Source organism: Podarcis liolepis (assembly GCF_965112155.1).
Source record: "Podarcis liolepis genome assembly, chromosome: 1".
Classification (NCBI taxonomy): domain Eukaryota; kingdom Metazoa; phylum Chordata; class Lepidosauria; order Squamata; family Lacertidae; genus Podarcis; species Podarcis liolepis.
The window spans coordinates 10,966,204-10,979,676 of NC_139554.1; the positions used below are offsets into that span (position 1 = coordinate 10,966,204).

The 13,473-nt window shown below is 49.2% G+C and overlaps 1 protein-coding gene and 1 long non-coding RNA gene across 3 annotated transcripts in view; one reads left to right on the forward strand and one right to left on the reverse strand.

The window, feature by feature from the left end:
* Positions 1–13,473, reverse strand: part of LOC310685961 — a 209,270-nt gene that overhangs the window by 178,379 nt on the left and 17,418 nt on the right. The gene's annotated exons all lie outside the window — the stretch shown is intronic.
* The window catches only part of MTHFD1 (methylenetetrahydrofolate dehydrogenase, cyclohydrolase and formyltetrahydrofolate synthetase 1), a 73,855-nt gene continuing 67,019 nt past the window's right edge, over positions 6,638–13,473 (forward strand). The window contains exon 1 of one of the 2 annotated variants that reach the window (XM_083517449.1): positions 6,638–6,947. In XM_083517449.1, coding sequence (XP_083373575.1) covers positions 6,907–6,947 — 41 coding nt within the window. In that variant the 5' untranslated portion in view covers positions 6,638–6,906. The remainder of the gene's footprint in view (positions 6,948–13,473) is intronic. The other variant, XR_014529215.1, reaches the window with a different exon arrangement.

Genomic DNA, 13,473 nt, shown 5'->3' on the forward strand with positions numbered 1-13,473 from the left:
AAACGAAGGGGCTCCAGCCAGATTCATGCTGACTAAACTCACTAAGCGGTGTGCTGGGAAGAAAAATAAGAAGAAATAAATTTGTGCAGCTGGTGAAAACCACACAAGCACTCTGCACCCTGGGCATGATCTGAAGAGCACTCTGTGTCCAGCCTGTGTCCCAGATTCTAGGGAGTTCCCTCGTCTTGTGACCCCTCGCAATCATGGATGCCAAATTGACAAAGGAAAAGGAAGTAGCGTGACTTCTCTCAGATAAATGCACCAGTGTTACAGAAGAAACATGAGCTGGCTTTATGCCTCAATGGGCTATTCCAGATAGCGAAATTTAGTACAGTCATACCTCGGGTTACAGATGCTTCAGGTTGCATTTTTTCAGGTTACGGACCGCCGAAACCTGGAAGTACCAGAACGGGTTACTTCCAGGTTTCAGCAGTCACGCATGTGCAGAAGAGCTAACTTGCGCTTTGCGCATGCACAGAAGCATCAAATCACAACCCGTGTGTGCGCAGACGCGCAACTGTGGGTTGCGAATGATGCGAGTTACGAATGTGCATCCCGCACGGATCACGTTCGCCACCCGAGTGTCCACTGTAGTCCTAAAACCGGGTTGCAGAGCCCAATCAGGATTAAGGAGAGGATCTTGGGGAGAGGCGGGTACAGTCCTTTTCTCTAGGACATCAGTGAAGATAGCATGAGAAGCCAACCACTGTGCAAGGCCTGATGGGGCTGGATTGATTCCTGACTATGGTCTGCACCAGTGAAGACCACAGGCATCATATTCCTGGATCTTAAGACACCGGGGGGGGGGAGCACTGATGCAACCCCTGAGCAATCTGGACAAGCCCCCAAACATCCTGTAAGACAAGTTGGGTTGTGGTTAAGTGTGCACAAATGCAGCACACTTCAACAGGTACCAGACTTAAATCAAGGCAGCTTAAATCAGCAAGAGAAAAAAGGCCCATCAAAACCAGTGATTTAAATCCAGCTCCCCACTGATAGCTCTTCGCATATTTCCCAAACAGAAGCGCAGATCTGATCACCATGTATTTGCTGCACTGTACACACGTGGGGGTTTTTTTAAACTCATATTTTACTCACATTGCTTTCTTGTGATCAACATTCAAGACTTAAGTAACACCCCTACTCCAGAAAATTACCCGAAGCACAGCAAAGGGAAGTCTGAGGGGTTAAAGTCTAACTCTAGCTCATAATACAAAGTTTTAATATTTAACTATCGCTTAAGTAACTACAGGGCGATTGCGTTGACGAAAAATCCACCTGCAGTCAGGGAAAGTCTCAAATGAGCAGACTTGTTGGGGGGAAGGCTCTTCCTGGTGAGATTTTTATTGCACATTTACCCTGCCTCATTCGCTGGATTTTTCAGAGGCTCCTTAAATTAGGGGACGCGTGTGGCGCTGTGGATTAAACCACAGAGCCTAGGGCTTGCCGATCAGAAGGTCGGCGGTTCAAATCCCTGTAATGGGGTGAGCTCCCATTGCTCAGTCCCTGCTCCTGCCAACCTAGCAGTTCGAAAGCACATCAAAGTGCAAGTAGATAAATAGGTACCGCTCCGGCAGGAAGGTAAACGGCGTTTCCGTGCGCTGCTCTGGTTCACCAGAAGCGGCTTAGTCATGCTGGCCACATGACCCGGAAGCTGTACGCCGGCTCCCTCGGCCAATAAAGCGAGATGAGCACCGCAACCCCAGAGTCGGCCATGACTGGACCTAAAGGTCAGGAGTCCCTTTACCTTTTTATTCTTAAATTGCTTGTGTTCTGAAAGCAAGCTGCCATTCTTTAACCAGAAGCTGTCTGCTAAGTGACAAACTGAAAAGGCAGTTTCCCCGAAAAGTCCAGGGAAGATATAAAGCACAGCTCAGGGTGTGATGGGGGGGGGCATCCCTTTGCCCCACCCTGGCTAGAAAGCTAGCCCCGAATTTACTTTACCTCTGCTACCTACGGTTGGCCACTCATTATTCCTGTTTCGTTCTAAGACCATCTTCCTCACAGGCCCCGTTTCCTCTGAAAACTTCTGATTACTCAAATATTGTGACTGCCCTTCAGATGAAGGAGGTTGGACGCCAGCTCCCTGCCCAATCGTGGTTAATTAGCTGGCAAAATGCTGCAGAAGCATCGAGACAGCTCTGCAAGTACCCTAAGCATTATTGCTATGGCTGCGGTGTGAAATGTCAATTTGTAAACTCATTTGTTCCTTCTGAATCATTCCTCGCCCTGGAGAGGAGTCAAGATAACCTCAAACGAGGGGCGTATTGAGGCCATCTCTGGGATTGTTCCAAATCTTCTCCAGCTAAAATGCTTTCGATATTAATAGATCTCTTTCTTCTCTCAACCCCAGGTTCTCATCAGTAAAATAATTACACTTAACAGCCACATGCAGTTGTTGTCGAGATAATTTAAGGCAAAAGGGTGTGGGCAGCAAGGAAAGGAGTTGCGGTAAAGTACTTCATTGGCATCGATTGCTAATAACACCACTTAGTACTTATACAGAACTTTTCCAAAGCTCTCAAACACTTTGTTATCTTGACAACCTTCACAACATCCCCATGAGGTAGGCCAGCTATTATCGTCATGCAAACGGCTATTCTGAATAATGCTTTTTGTAGGGTAGGATAGGGAACCACTGGGTTACAGTGCCAGATTAGGAGACTCCGCCAAATCCCCAATTTAGCCACAAAGCTGACTAGGTGACTGTTAAGTTGTGGGTGAACATATCAGACGACACAGCGATTCTTCAAACAGCTCTTCTTTATTCAGAGGCCAGAACAGAACTGAAGAGTTCAGCCAGCCTGCTTATATAGAGCTCCACTACAATGCAACAGTAACAACTTTCTGTAACTATCCAATCACTAAACGTCACTTTCAGTTCCTTATTTGCATATGGGGACCTGAGTGAAAACTATCTACAGTATCCCCCTGCTGGCTCAGGGTGAGAACTTCAGTACATAACAGTGACTCTGGCCCAGTAACTGTCTCTTAGGCTAACCTCCCTCACAGGGTTGTTGTGGGAGTTAAAACAGGGAGAGGGAGAACCACATACGCCACGTTGAGCTCCTTGAAGAAGGAATAACACATGCAATAATAAATGAAATATTGGAATACATGTCCCCCCAGATACTGATCTTTGACATTTCCTATATATATTTATAGCAGGCATCACCCAGGCAAAATTAAGCAGATTTATCTGAAGGCAGCCCTGTATCGGCATTTCTTTATTATTTTTTTAATCCTGACTGTGTATAAACCATTGCAAATTATTTTTTTTTAAGAATGGAACCAGTTGTTTTATGCCTCTCTGGTGCTGCTATTTTAATGATGCAATTCATGTCTTTGTCTTTAACCTCACTATCTTTACTGTATTTTTGTGTCCTGAATCTGGAGGGAGCTGAAAGGCAAGTGTACTGATATTATTTTATTTTATACGCTTCCTTTCAAAAATATATTATCTTCCCATCACGGTTTACAACATATAAAAACAATTTAAAACCGCATAAAGCACCAAGCAGTACACTAATAATGACAGCAGCAGTGATAAAACACCTTATTACTTCCAATTCAATTTCATCGGCTGGCCCAATAAAAATGGAAAATAGAAGCCCCTGCCTTTCGCAAACCTTCAATAAATGCAACTGCGAATAAGAATGTGTTTTAGAGTCTGCTGAAATGGTAGCAAGGAGACAGCTGGTCATAGGAGCAAATGAAGCTGAAAGCTGCTCTTCAGCGCTTCAGGCCCTCCTATTGAGCCATTGCAGTGACACAGAATGTTCACAAACATTCCAATTTCTGAAAGAGGATTGGTAAAACACTGGACTGAAGGTGAGATAATATGAGAGAAACGGAAAGGACAGGATAATCCTAAGGTTGAGTTTCTGTGACAAAGCCGGATTTCAAAAGATTCAAACTTTCTCAGTTTTTGCATTTATCTAGTGGCAAAAAGTTTCACTCCTTATGTTTCTCCCTGCCAGCTAACTCTTCAAACAGGAGACCTGCCTGAAATTTAAAAAGAGAGGTTGTAGCCCCAGTTAGAGGGCTGACTTTCCGATTTGTACCTGGCCAAGGTTTTAAAGAAAGATTGATGGCCAAAGTACACAGTTACGTTAAGCACACTGTTTGTTTGTTTGTAAATTTTATTTATGATTTTCAGGTTTTATACATTTCAATAATTTTACAGTTCAAAACTTGACTTCCTTCCCCCTTTCTGCAGTTCCTTAAATTTATTTCCAATATATTCTGCATAGCCAAATTAACTTAATTTGTTCATTTATTCATCTACTTTAAATATAGATTCTTATGAAACTGCAGGTTATTACAATAATCCTGCCAATGTTCTTATCGGTTTACAATTTATCTGTAAATATTCAACAAACCATTTCCATTCTTTTATAAAAAGTTGTTATCTTGATTTCTTATTTTTCCGGTAAGTTTTGCCATTTCTACATATTCCGTAAGTTTTTGTATCCATTCTTCCTTTGCTGGTTCTTCTGCTTCTTTCCATTTTGGGACAAGTAACACTCTTGCCGCTGTAGTAGCATACATGAATAAGTTTCTGTACAGTTTAGGTAGTTCTGTCCCTATAATTCCCAAAAGAAAAGCTTCTGGTTTTTTTGTGTTTTTTTACAAAAAAGTACAATCATACCTCAGGTTACAGAGGCTTCAGGGTGCGCGTTTTCAGGTTGCGCACTGCGCTGAACCCAGAAACACTAAATCACGCTTTGGGCATGCGCAGAAGCGCCAAATGGTGTCACATGCGTGCAGACATGGCGCTGTGGGTTGCGAACATGCCTCCCGCACGGATCACGTTCGCAACCTGATTGTCCACTGTAATGTGCTTACTCCAAGTGCAGTTTGCCCCACAGATGCCAGGGCAACTAATTCTTTTCTGGGGCCACCGTTGCACCCCACAGGTCTTATCGTCTGCGCAGCCCAGGACCTCCAGACACACTGCCCGGGTTTGTGTCCTGGAGAGGTCACTTCCATGCACTTTTACTTCACCCCTGGAGGCACACTCCATTGTCTCTAGGACGGATGCCAACATACTATTTGAAGAGACACAGTTTTCCCACAGCTAAACTAGCTTGTGGGTTGTGGGGTGGGGGAGATGGGAGCCTAAATAAAAATGCCTTAACTGTCCCAGTGCTCAGACGGCAGCCTGAGTTTTGAAGGGGAGCCCCTGGAACGTCCCCATAGGGGCAAAGCAGGGTTTACTCCCCAGCACAGTAAACGCGCACAGAATTGGGGCTGGGTGAGCCTTCAGCACTGATGGGGTCCGACACATAGCTGTCAACCGTCCCTTATTTGGCGGGAAACTCCCTTATCCCAGTGCCGTGTCCCGCTGTTGTCCCTTATTGATGATGTCCCTTAAATTTCCCGGGTTTCATGCTCGCCTGGCTCAGGAGGGAAGCAGCGGCTCGGGGTCCTCCGCCGCGAGAGAGCGCGTGCGCACGAGCTGCCGTGTCTCCGTCTCTCCCTTTTCCCCCTCAGGGGCGGGTCATGAGGAGACGGGTGGCAGTGGCTGAGGAGGCGGCCTGAGGGAGGAGGGAGAGGAGGGGATGGGGAGGGGCGCAGAAGGGCGGTGCTTCAGCGGCCACCGCGGCACCGCAACCGCCTCGTGCCGGGCTTGCGGGCGGCGTGGGCGAGAATCTCTCTCTCTCCCCCTCCCTCCCTCTCTCTCGGGTGGGGGAGGGCCGATGGAACTCCTTGCGCCAGGACAACAGCAGCCCCGACAAGCTGCTTAGCATACCCTCCACCCAGAGCAGCATCTTAATGTAATGATTTCCCCCTCTGCATCCCTTTCATAACTCTATTTTTATAAATCATTTGTCCATCCATAGTTCAAATTTTTACTACAGTAGTACCTCGGGTTAAGTACTTAATTCGTTCTGGAGGTCTGTACTTAACCTGAAACTGTTCTTAACCTGAAGCACCACTTTAGTTAATGGGGCCTCCTGCTGCCACTGCACCACCGGAGCACGATTTCTGCTCTCATCCTGAAGCAAAGTTCTTAACCTGAAGCACTACTTCTGGGTTAGCAGAGTCTGTAACCTGAAGCATATGTAACCTGAAGCGTATGTAACCCGAGGTACCACTGTACAAGTTTTCTGTCAATCCTACCAATGTATGTAACTCTTGACAATAGCTTTTCAACTAAATTATAAACTTTCCCCATTCTTTTTTAAAGAGGTCCTCTTCCTGGTTTCTAATTCTGCCTGTAAGCTTTGCCATCTCCACGTAGTTCATCAGTTTTCTCTGCCACTCTTCTTTGGTCGGAGTTGTAGACCCTTATGATCATCTAGTCCAACCCCCTGCAAAACACAGTCAGTCGCAGCCAAAGCAACATGGCTCCATCAGTGGCGGATTTCTGCATAAGCTAAGCCAAAAGCCCTTACTTTGGCTGCTGATCCCTTATTTTCGAATCTGTAAATTGACAGCTATGGTCCGACACAACCACCCTTCTTTCCACCCCGTGACCTCTCTTCCACCAGATCGAAAGGCAGCGAGGGATCCCCACCGGCCCCACCTACTCAGGAGGAGGCGCAGGGAGGCGGTTGCCCTCGCTCGGGGGAACCGACGCACCTTGGATCGCGCACAAAGGGGCGGATCGGGGGCCTCGAGGGGGCGGGCGCGCCGGAGGAAGAGGCGGCCAGTCGCGTTGGAGATCCGCTGGCTCCCTCCTCCTGCTGCCTCCGCCCCTGGCGAGGAGGGGAGGGCGTGGGCGGGGATCGGCCGGGGTCGACCGGCCTGGGCTTGCGGGGAAAGAGGAAAAAGTTTCGCGGCCACGTGGGTGTCCCGTGCAGAGGGGCGGGGAGGGCGGGCCGGGCCTCTTTTGACCCCTCTGCAGGCACCATCGGGGCTTCACTGAGCGCAGGAGCTGCATTCGCCCGGGGTGTCGCCATGCCTCCCGCCGAGATCATCAGCGGCAAGGCCGTTTCCGAGTAGGTCGCCGCCGCCGCCCCCTCGGGGCTTTGGGGAGGGCCGGGCTTTGCGCGCGGGGAGGCGGGCAAGCGGGAAGGAAGGAGACGCGTGTATGCATCGCTCTCGGGGCCTGCTAGGGCGCACCTGGACTCGGGTCCCGGCCGCCGGGGCTGTAAGTGGGGGGAGGTGTTTTGCGCCCCACTTCTCCAAGAGGGCCAGACACCCCCCCTTAGGATGAAGGATACCGGGTTTGCTGCGCGCCCCAGCGCGCGTCCGGACCGGAGTCGCCCGCCTGGAGTTCTGCGGGACTTGCGCGCCACTTGGCGTAGATTTCACCAGGTTGGTGGAATGGTAGAGTGGGAAGGGACCACGGGGATCAGCTGCGCTTTTTCCCAGCGGGGGACTCGAACCCACAACCGTGAGGTTAAGAGTCTCGTGCTTGGAGGGAGGGAGCCCTCCCACGCAGACTCCCCCAAAGCCACGTGCCGTTTCCCTTCGCTGCCATCCAACTTATTCGTTGTTGCATGAAGTTGCCGTTCGTTTTAACTTTAAATAAAAATCGCCCGCCTTCCTCCCATCGCCTGGAGGCCAAAGGTGTGTCCTATGTCCGGTTTCCAGGTGGTCTCCCATCCAGGCACGGGCCAGACTCGGCGCTGCTGAGCCTCTGCAAGCTGGTGGCGTCATGGGACTGTAAATCGAACCTAAGACCGGCCTTTTCCTCCAGGGCAGGGCTAGCCTTCCGTGGCTCTCTCCAGCTGCTGTTGGGCTGGCAACTCAGATCAGCCCCAGCCAGCATGGCCAGTCGTCAGGGATAGATCAGTCGCTAGAGCATAGAACCAAAGAATTGTCGAGTTGGAAGAGACCCTGAGGGTCATCCAGTCCAACCCCCTGCAGCGCAGGAATATGCAGCTGCCCCATGCAGGAATCGAACCTGCAACCTTGGCATTATCAGCACCATGCTCTAACCAACTGAGCTATGAGGCTCTTTAATTTCAGGGTCATTGTTTGAAGCAAGAGATTTCTGCATTGTAGGGGGTTAGACTAGATGACCGTCGTGGTCCCTTCCAACCCTACAATTCTATGATTTTTACCCCTGCACCCTGAGGGTTGCATTCCATTCTGGGCAACGTTTTATTCTTTACTATTATCATTATATATTTATTTACTTGCAAGGAAAGTGGCTTCCGGACAAAAATAAGAACCGCTAAAAACTTAAGGGCAGGGACAACAATCAGAATTTAAACTATATGCATAGATAAAATACCTTAAAAGCATACGGATAACTGCAATTAAAGCAGCACGGCACCAGCCCTTTCTTTAAAAGCAGTCTGTTCCCAGCAGCCCGTTGGAACGTGAAGGTGGGAGGGCAGCAAGGAGGGAGCGCGTCAAGCTTCTTGGGGGAGGGAGTCTGGGAGCTGCCACCACCGAGAAGGCCCTGTCCTGCGTCCCCCACCAAAAATGCCTGTGAGGGTGGTGGGACCGAGAGAATATATCAAAGCCATGGATGCCTGGATATAGATTGGTACCCGGTGGAGCTGTTGTAGAAAGGGAGCCATTATGCTCCCTGGAGCCTTTGGGGAGCCATGCCTCAGTGCTGTGCAAGGAGGAAGGCAAAAGTGGCCCGAACAGCGAATGTGAATGCTGCCTTTCTACAGCAGGAGAGCTTCGCAGCATGTGTTCCTTCACCCTGTCTCTGTTCTCCATCTACACAAAAAAGAAGTACAGCGGACGCTTGGGTTGCGAACGTGATCCATGCGGGAGGCACGTTCGCAACCCGCAGTGCCACGTCTGTGGGTTGCGATTCGGTGTTTCTGCGCATGCACAAAGCACAATTTAGCATGCGCGAGCGCTCAAACTCGGAAGTAACCCATTCCGGTACTTCTGGGTTTGGCACGGTACACAACCCAAAAACGCCCAACCTGAAGCGTCTGTAACCCGAGGTATGACTGTATTATCAGACTTGGAGAGGACACATTGCAGCCTGGCAGAAATACTGGGACAGGACCAGGGAGGAGGGCTGTGGCCTGCAGAGATTTCCAAGGGACTTGTCTCCTGTCTCCCTTTATTGCTCTGCTGGCTTAATATTAACCCAGCAGCTGGTCCGTGACTGATTAACATTTGATTCCTTGATCCTGAAATCATATGTGTGTGTCTTAAACTATGTCCCCGCTTTTGAAACCTTTGCTTTTAAAGCTCACTTCTATCTGGGGGCCTGGCTGAAGAAGCTGCTTTTAGTTTTATTCCTCTGTCATTGTACCTGCATGCTGCACAAAACAAAAAACCTCACCTGTTAGATTTCTGCCTGCGCCTAGGAGGCTTGTTAGACCTCTTTGCAGCAGAAGCTTTCTCCCTTGTTCCATCCGTGCAAAGTTTTCTGTTTCTGCAAAAGACTGCTCCCTTCCTCTCCTCTCCCCAAGCTGCCCCAGAGGGTTGGGGAAAATCTTGAAATCTTTGTGCTGTTGAAATGATGGCGTCAGTGTTATATTGCATTCTACCATGAGTGTTGCCATAGTCCTGCAGCCTCTTTTCTGATGCTCATCACTACCCTTGAGTGCAGGGGTGCATTGGAGGTGAGAATTATGCAAACCATGGGATGCTGTCTTCAGTCCAAGCCAGCATGACCAATGGTCAGGGGTGATGGGAACTGTAGTCCAGCAACATCTGCAGGGTTCCCAGTCCTTTATATATATGCTCAGCTCCCATCATCCCTGACCATTGGCAATTTATTGATTTGTGAATTGGACATATACGTCCCTAGGCAATTTGCAGGCAGGGAGCTGTAGTTTAGTTTTAGGGTGCTGGGAATTATAGTTCTGCGAGAGGTAAACTACAGTTCCCGTGATTATTCTGGGGCAAGTCATTGGCTTTAAATGTATAGCGCGTATGCAACCAGAGCTGATGGCTGAGCGATGTGGATTGCTTTAATTTAGTGGCACTGCTTTCATTACTGCCGCTGAATCCATACAGGTTGACCTTCATATGTCAATTTTGCACTGGAAGCGGATAATTGGCACCTGATCCAGCTGCCTTTCCCTTCTCCCCCCCTCCCCCAGCTCACCACCCAATTGCACAATTTTAACACAGCACTGGAAGTGGAAAGACAAGGGAGCCAGCAAAGCAAACAGCTTCAGCCAAGAGCATTGCACTTCAGGATCTGGGCCTGCATGAAATTTAACCAGGGAGCCTTTGTCGTTTCATCTGGTTGAACTTGCAAGCCTGTGGAATGCCTTAGCCCTTTATTTGTGAGGTTTGTGTATTTCTGCAGCAATGTATGCCCTTTCCCCCTTTTCTGGTTCTTGGAACGCTCACATGAATGTGTCTTCTAAGCGATTCCCGATGCGAATCTGTTCTTTACAGGGGTGGAGAACCGGTAGTCCACAAGAGGTTCCCGTACTCCAGCTCCCGCAATCTCCATCCATTGGCCATGGGACTGATGTGAGAGTTGAGCCCAACAACATCTGGAAGGCCACAGGCCAGGCTTCCTCAATCTATGGCCCGCCAGATGTTTTTGGCCTACAACTCCCATGATCCCTAGCTAGCAGGACCAGTGGTCAGGGATGCTGGGAGTTGTAGTCTCAAAACATCTGGCGGGCCGAGTTTGAGGAAGCCTGCCATAGGCTCCCCATGTGATTTATAATAAGCACAGTGTCTTCTTGGTGGCGTTGATTTACTGGGGCATCAGCTTTTGTGAATTAGAGCCTAGACTTCATCCAATATGTAAAGTGGACATTAGTTCATGGAAGTTGATGCTGAAATACGGTTGCTAGTCTTTTAGCTGCCCCTAGATTCTCTATTTTTTAAAAAAAGTTTAAATTGAATTTTTAATTTTGCAAACAAAACAGACATTTTACATACTGTCAGAGCTGCTTGAAGATCCTAGCTCACAGAGGATCACGCTAGCCAGCGATCATTAAGTAAAAGTCTTTATTGAGTTACAGTTTCCATTCTCACGCTGCTGCGTGCAACTCTACGTCTAGTAGCTAGATCGGCGAAGCTCCGTCTGAGTCTCCGCCCCGTGTGCACCAACTTAATATCCTAGCCCGGCTCCACCTTTTCCGCCTGACTGTCCTCCTCTGGGTCCCTCTACCCCCCGGGGTCTCTTCCTTCCGGGATTCTTCTGACGCTGACCCCCCGGACCCTCCTGTCTCCTTGCGCCGGGCTTTAGGACCTGGCTCCCTTTCCGGGCTGCTTACTGCGCCACCTTCCTCTGCATTTGAACTTGGCGCGCGCGCCCAACCTTCCACTTTCTGCTTAACCGTTTCTTCGCTCCCCGATGGAGGTGTGGCCACTCCTGACTCGTGCCCTCCCTCCTGTGGTGAGCTGCCAGCGCTTGCCCCCTGGCTCCTTTCCTCTTCCCTGCTCTCTGGCGGTGACGCTGGTCCCGATTTCCAACTGCTCTCCTCTGAGTCCCCTCTGGCTCTATCTTCCTGGGGTGCCCCCCTAGACTCCCCCCTTGCCCTGGCCACTGGTGCTCCTTTCTGTGAATCCTCTGATTCACTGGAAAGACTCGGAGATCTCGGGTCGTCGTCATCACTCATCTTTTCTTCTGCCTCCTCCCCTTCGCTCTCTGTTTCCTCCCTTGCCCTTGCCTCTGCTCCTAAACCCCTGACACATACCATTAAATATCCAGCAAGGACTTCCCTCCCTCTCCTTCCTTGGTTAACAGTGACACAGAGCGTTCATGACGTCAGAATATTCTTCACAACTGTGAGCAGGGCAGTGGGGTTGGGGTAAGTGAAGACAAGCGACAACAATTGACTACAACGTTGTTCACCGCTCTTGTTCAGGCTGCACGGGAAAAGCGTTTGGGTTCCTGAAATCCATTCTGATTGTGCAGATAAAATATAACGGATAGAATTTTTCAGGATGTGTTACTAGTGTGTGAACACAGTCCAGATCCAATAATCCCTAGGCTTGCACCTCCAGATTTTGGAGGTATCAGGCGCTGTCCTAGCACCCGGCATCTGCACTTGGTCACAAGTGGCCAGTAGCTAGGTGCAAAATGTGAATTTCGAAAACTGCCTCCAGATGTTCTGGACTACAACTCCTGGCTGGCACTGATGGGAATTGCAGTCCCAAATATTTAGAGGACACCAAGTTGATGACGTCTGTAGAAGCCTGAAACCAAGAAGTAAATGTTGCAGCAAATGCCATTGCTACATTGATTGTGCCACAATAAATCTGTATGTCTTTTTCAGTTGCCACAAAGTTATTTGTGATATACAGTGGCACCTCGGGTTACATATGCAACCCTCTGCATGCAAAGAAGATGCTCTCACTGAGCTATGGATTCCAAGACGCCAAGGTCCAATCACAGAGTCAGTGGTACCTCGGGTTACAGACGCTTCAGGTTACAGACTCTGCTAACCTAGAAATAGTACCTCAGGTTAAAAACTTTGCTTCAGGATGAGAACAGAAATCGCTTGGCAGTGGCAGTGGGAAGCCCCATTAACTAAAGTGGTGTCTCAGGTTAAGAACAGTTTCAGGTTAAGAACGGACCTCTGGGACGAAGTAAGTACGTAACCAGAAGTACCACTGTACATTGCTGTAGGGATGCGGGTGGCGCTGTGGGTTAAACCACCACTTGGGCTTGTTGATCGAAAGGTCGGCGGTTCAAATCCCTGTGACGGGGTGAGCTCCCGTTGCTCAGTCCCTGCTCCTGCCAACCTAGCAGTTCGAAGCACACCAGTGCAAGTTGATAAATAGGTACCGCTCTGGCGGGAAGGTAAACGGCGTTTCCCTGCGCTGCTCTGGTTCGCCAGAAGCGGCTTAGTCATGCTGGCCACATGACCCGGAAGCTGTACGCCGGCTCCCTCGGCCAATAAAGCGAGATGAGCACCGCAACCCCAGAGTCGGTCACGACTGGACCTAATGGTCAGGGGTCCCTTTACCTTTAGGGGCAGCTGTAATCTCTTGTACTGGGACTTCAGCCGTCGCCTCCTGCCCCTAGCATTGCAGCCGAGGGAGATATTTGAGTGGGTTTTGGTGAAATATTAACTAGCTGACATTTAGAACAGATTGCCCTTTATGGCTCATCACAGAATCTGCCAACTCTAAAAATTGTGAAACAAAAGTTAGCAGGGGAGGTGCTAACCGCTGACAGATTCACATGTTATATTTTTGCCAATTCATAGAACTGTACAGTTGGAAGGAGTCCCCAGGGGTTATTTTATTTATTTATTTATGGAATTTATATACCGCCCTATACCTGGGGGGCCTCAGGGCAGTTCGCAGAAGAAAGTCAAGATCTAAAACCACTAAATACATAATAAAAATAAAAACAACCCAGTAGCTTTCCCCTAAAAAAACACCACATTTTAAAAGGGCATGTGATGTAAATCAGATCAACCAAAGGCCTGGGTTAAAAAAACGTTTTTGCCTGGTGCCTAAAGGTGTATAATGAAGGTGCCAGGTGAATGTCCTTTGGGAGAGTCCAACACTGCCATCCAGGAATCTCAACTAGATCATCCATGGCAGATGGCCACCCAACCTCTCCCCAAGGAAGGAGAGCACAACCTCCCAAGGGAGGCTTTGCAGGCAAAGGAC